This window comes from Octodon degus, unplaced genomic scaffold (genome assembly GCF_000260255.1).
Source record: "Octodon degus isolate 3935 unplaced genomic scaffold, OctDeg1.0 scaffold00290, whole genome shotgun sequence".
Taxonomy (NCBI): domain Eukaryota; kingdom Metazoa; phylum Chordata; class Mammalia; order Rodentia; family Octodontidae; genus Octodon; species Octodon degus.
Window position 1 is genome coordinate 1237521 of NW_004524866.1, and position 5299 is coordinate 1242819.

Genomic DNA, 5299 nt, shown 5'->3' on the forward strand with positions numbered 1-5299 from the left:
CACATTGATGGTTATAACTGATATGTGTTGGTCTCTCTTTGTCTGTTCCTTTCCCTTCTATAGGTTAAATACTTTTTTCCCTGCTCTTTAATTACTTTATGTATTTTTTGGTCCTTTCTGTTGTTCTTAAAGCTGTGATCACTTCTGTACCATTCTGGAATACCTGTCAGTGTGCTTTGTAGGGTTGATTTATGGGGGCATGAATTTCTTCAATTGTTCTTTGTCGTTAAAAGATCATATTCCACCATTGAATTTGATAGTTGTTCAGGGTACATTCGTCTGGATTGGAAGTTATTACTTTTTCAGGGCTTAAAATATTCTACTCCAAGCTCTGTTTGATTTGAGAAATTTTCTGTGATTCTGATGGGTTTTGTATTGTAGGTGATCTGTTTGTTCTCTTTGGCAGTTTTTCATATTCTGTTATTGCTGAAAATCTGAGATCTTGATTATTATGTGTCTACGTTTAGATTTACTGTAATTATGTCTCTGTGTAGTTCTATATGCCTTGCTTACCTGTCTTTCAGGTTCTTTTCTCATGTTTGGAAAATTTTTTGCTATTACTTTTGCAAAGTGTTCTTATGTCATTTCTGCTATGTCCTGCTGCTTCATTAACACCTATTATTCTTATATCATTTTTCTTTGCGTCATCTTATAGATGATGAATTGTTATTTCCTGGTTCCTTGTTAGTTTTATGAAGTCTTTTCTTTCATGTTCAAGACCTACACCACTTCCGTCAAGGTCTGAGAGTCTATCTTTGGATTCATTCAAGAGGTTTTGCCACCTTTCAATGGAGCTTTTAATTTCCCAGGTAACTCTTTGAATCTGTTTCACGAATACCAGTACTTTTCTATTGTTCATTCAGTGTTTCCATCAGTTTTTTTTATTTTGGTGGTACACAGGATCAAACTCAGGACTTTGAATTTGTCACACAAACACTTATTCCACCGAGCTATCTCCCCCACCTCCTCCATCATTTTTCTGCTCCGTATTTTTCTTTTATCTCTTCTTTAGTTGTACTGAGCCATTCTTCATGATTGTTGTCATTTATTTTTGGACATGAGAGATTATTTCTGGTCTGATTTTTTCCTATAGCCTGATGGACTTTTTTTTTATTTACTTCAGGTGCTATCATTCATTTAGGAGTCTTCAGGTATGTGATTTCCAATTTGTTGTATGTCTTTGTCTCTGGATTTGTTCTTGGTGGGCTAGAGAAATGAGATTGCCTTTTGGTCCTGCATTTCGAAGTTTTGAAACACTTGTTATTCAATCAGAGTCCCATACTGTGCCCAAAGTCCACCTACGTTCTTAAGAGATTGAGCCAGCACCAGCAAAATGTATGCATTTGTGGCTAAGGAAGGTCAGAACTTACCAGAGCTCTGCCGGCTTCGCAGAATCTGCCAGAGTTCTTAAATGGTCTCTAGCAGCTTTTAGAATGTTGTTCTTGTGCTGAATTTTGGAATCTTGATTATTGTATGCCAAGATGTAGTTTTGATTGGGTTATTATTGGGTTGATATTATTTGGAGCTCAATAGGCCTTGACTATCTGAAGGTCAGATTGTTTCCCCAATAGGGAAGTTTTCTTCTATTACACATGCCCATAGTCTTTATGTTCTTTGGGTTAGCTCCTTCTTTCTAATTGACACCTATCAGTCTTATATTGTTCATCTTGGCAACCTCTTGCAGCTGTTGAATTATTATTTCCTTGATCCTTGTCATTTTTATCAGTTTTTCCTTTTACATAACTTGAAGCAATGTTCTCTTCAGGAATGAAAGCCTTTGTTCACTTTCATTCAAACAGTTTTTCTAACCTTTAATGACATTTTTTTAATTTTCTGTGTACCTCGTTGAATCTGCTGTATGCATTCAGTTTCTTCCATATGTTGCTCATTCCTTGTTTTGATTATTTTGCTATTCACCCCTATTTTTATCAATGCCTTCTTTAGTAATGCTTAACAATTCTTTCATTTTATTTATCATTTGTTTTTTACCTGGGAGATTAATTCTGTTTTGATTTCCTCTATGCTCTTCTGTGGTTGTTTCCTTCACTTGCCATTATTCTAGAGATTTCTGGTGTGTGGCTTCAATTCGTTCAATGCTGATATGTTCTGGGTTTGTTCTCTGTGGGCTCGGTGAATGAGGATGCATTGTGGTCCTTCTCTTTTTTTTCTTTTTTTGTTTTGTTGAGAGAACCCTTTATGTAGACTTCCGTTGTACATTTTGTGAAAGCTAGATAGTACGTGGAGCATCACTGCAATGAGAAGCTCTTTGTAAAGCGTCTATCCTTTAGGTATTTTTCCAGTGTCAGAGATTCTTGCTCTGTGTGTGTCCCAAGAAATTGTCTTCTCTATTGATGGAGAGTCAGATGTTGATTTCAGTTTTTCATTGTCCTCTGTCTTTCAGAATATAGCTCTTGTGAGGTTATTATCCAATGGCATCCCAATACCCAAAGCAAGAAAGTGTGGTTAAGGCAGATATGATATGTTATTTACCACAGTACAATGAGCAACACTAATAACAGCTAGTGAAGTTAACAAATTGATAATCTTTTGTAACTAATGGGTTTGTAGATTAGCCCATAGGAGTAAACGTTATTGCTACAAAACAAAGCAGATTGTAAATGAGAACTTTGTTTTTAAGTTAGTTTCCCTGATATCTGTCTTTGCACTTCCCCTTCATATATGTGGAATCTTCCAGGAAGACTCGTTCACTCAAGTCACGCTCTGCCACATCCAAGCCTCCAGGTTCCTCACTGTAGGCCTCAGCCTGGACCACTCTGGGTCTAGCAGTAGGCCTCAGTTCACCAGATATGGTTCTATCAAGCTAAAATTTGATCAGCCAGCCCTGGCTTGTGAAGGGCTGCTGTGCTCTGCTCTTTCCAGCTGCATCCAGCAGCTGAGGACCAGCTCAAGACCTCCATCTTCAGATAATTCAAATCGCATCATTTGATAAGTTTTATTTGACAACAGTTGAAAGTCACCTCTTGACATGATCAGAACTCACAAAATTCAGGACCTTATGGATTTCTGTCAGTCATGGAAATTCAGATGTAGTTATGGGCCAGGCAGAAAATGTAGGTGTGGCTGGGGAAGTTAGTTTCCAGGACGAGTTTTATAACTGATCTCAGTCACAGAATTTCTTTCTGGTCTTAACAAAATAATGTAGCACTTGGGGACAAAGATGCAGCCCAGCAGTCCTGCACTGGAAGCCAAGATGGCAAAGACCTCCATGGCCACCATGGCCTGCCCCTTGCTGCTGTGATACACGGGCAGGAAGGTGACCCACACACTACAGAACACCAGCATGCTGAAGGTCAGGAACTTGGCTTCATTGAATGTGTCAGGCAGGTTCCTGGCCAGGAAAGCCACAGTGAAGCTCGCCAGGGCCAAGGAGCCCAGGTATCCCAGGACACAGTAGAAGGCAAAGAGGGAGCCCTTGTTGCACACGATGACGATGTGTCCATGTTCAGAGTGAGCATCTGTGTCAATGTAGGGTGGATTTATTCCCATCCAGACTGCACATAGAGTGATTTGGATCAGGGAGCAGATGGGGATGATGAAGTTTGGTGCCCCTGACACCAGCAACTGTCTCATCCTTCTGCTTGCAGCAGTGACCTTAAAAGCCAGCACAACAGTAATAGTTTTGGCCAAGACAGTGGAAACAGCCACAGTGAACACACCCCCAAACGTGGTCTGCTGCAGGATGCAGGAGGCTGTGTTGGGACGGCCAATGAAGAGCAAGGAACAGAGGAAACAGCAGGTGAGGGAGATAAGCAGGGTATAGCTGAGAGATCTGTTGTTGGCCTTGACGATGGGAGTGTCTCTGTGCTTCACAAAGAGCCCAAGAACAGCAGCTGTGAGAAGCGTGAGACTCAGGGCAGTGCCAGCCAGAGCTTTGCCCAAAGGACCATCATAGGCCAGAAAATTCACAGCCTTTTGAAGGCAAGCATTTCTCTGGGTACTGGCATACTGATGATGTGGACACTTCACACACTGCTCCATATCTGGCAGAAATTAAAATTGTGATTTGCCTCAATTTATTATCTGTATATTATTTATTTTTACAGACCCAGCCCTTGTACCTCTTTGAATTTGAAGTAAGTTTTGCTCTTAAAGATTTTTCTTTTCTTTCTCTTTCTTTTTCAATATATGGAATTGAACTCAGAAACTTTGCAGTAGGATATGTTCTCAACCCTTTAAAATTTTATTCTTTTGAGTAAGGGTTTCCTGAGGTCATGTTACCTAGGCTGTGTTCCGCCTTATAATCTTTTCAGCTCAGCCTCCCTCCACCCTGGATTCCAGGTATGCATCACCCTTCCTCACTCTTCCAGTTCTCTCTAAACACAGAGTCAAAGATTGGTGTTTATATAGAGATTAATTCTTAAATAATACTTGGTATTGATTCTTTTTTAAAATATGACATATCCATAAAATCATTCTGTCTTTACAAAGTAATAAAGGATCTACTTTAGTGAAGTGAAACAACTTCTTACTTCATTTACTTTATCCAAAAAAATTTATGATTCTCCAGATAATAAACAACAAACAGAATTTGCTAATTCCTAGGAACATACATGCACAGATTCATATTGAATATCAAGTGAATCTATTTTTCATCCTCTCCACCTATCAATGTGCTTTATGCAACAATCTACTTAATTTTTATTGTCAAGGGGATATTTTAAAAGTTTAATTCTGTTGCCTCTGAAAACCATTGCAAGATATATCACTACATACTTAATGATTTTTAAATGTGGTAAAAAGGAATTTTTGAAGTTTTATCTAGGAGTGCCCTATGGCACCGGTGTGAAAATGTTTTGTTTTTTTTTTTCTTTTTTTGCAACAGTCTTATATAACCAGAAAATTCAGTATCATTTTATATATTTACATGGATTTCATGCTTAAATTCTTACATTCTTGGAAAATCCTATCATTCATGTTTCTCCCTCTCTAATATTTTTTGTGGGTGTTTATTTTTTCTTTGCACTGGCCATGATGTAGAGTGTCATATCTGCCAGCAGTGTGATGCAGATATTTCTTAATCTCATTCTTGCTTTCAAACATTGTGCAATGTGCTATAGGATATCATAAATACCATATTTAGTGAGCAGTTAGAAGGTATTCGCTGCTTTCTCATGTGATAAAAATATCTCATAGTTTCTTTGTAAATCACAGAGTTGTTCAAAGTTAATTTGTTGTCTTCATTTATTAGCCTTGATTTTTCTTTCCCAGGATCTTCTCGATTTAATTAAAGTTTGTAAATTGAGTTTGCTCACGGTATACTGACCCTGGAATGAATATA

At 38.3% G+C, this 5299-nt stretch overlaps 1 protein-coding gene across 1 annotated transcript in view; it reads right to left on the bottom strand.

The window, feature by feature from the left end:
* Positions 1 to 3090: 3090 nt before the first annotated feature.
* The window catches only part of LOC101564306 (vomeronasal type-2 receptor 116-like), a 56613-nt gene continuing 54404 nt past the window's right edge, over positions 3091 to 5299 (bottom strand). Inside the window, exon 8 of the mRNA XM_004647173.2 lies at positions 3091 to 4001. Within this exon, the coding sequence (XP_004647230.2) occupies positions 3091 to 4001 (911 nt within the window). The remainder of the gene's footprint in view (positions 4002 to 5299) is intronic.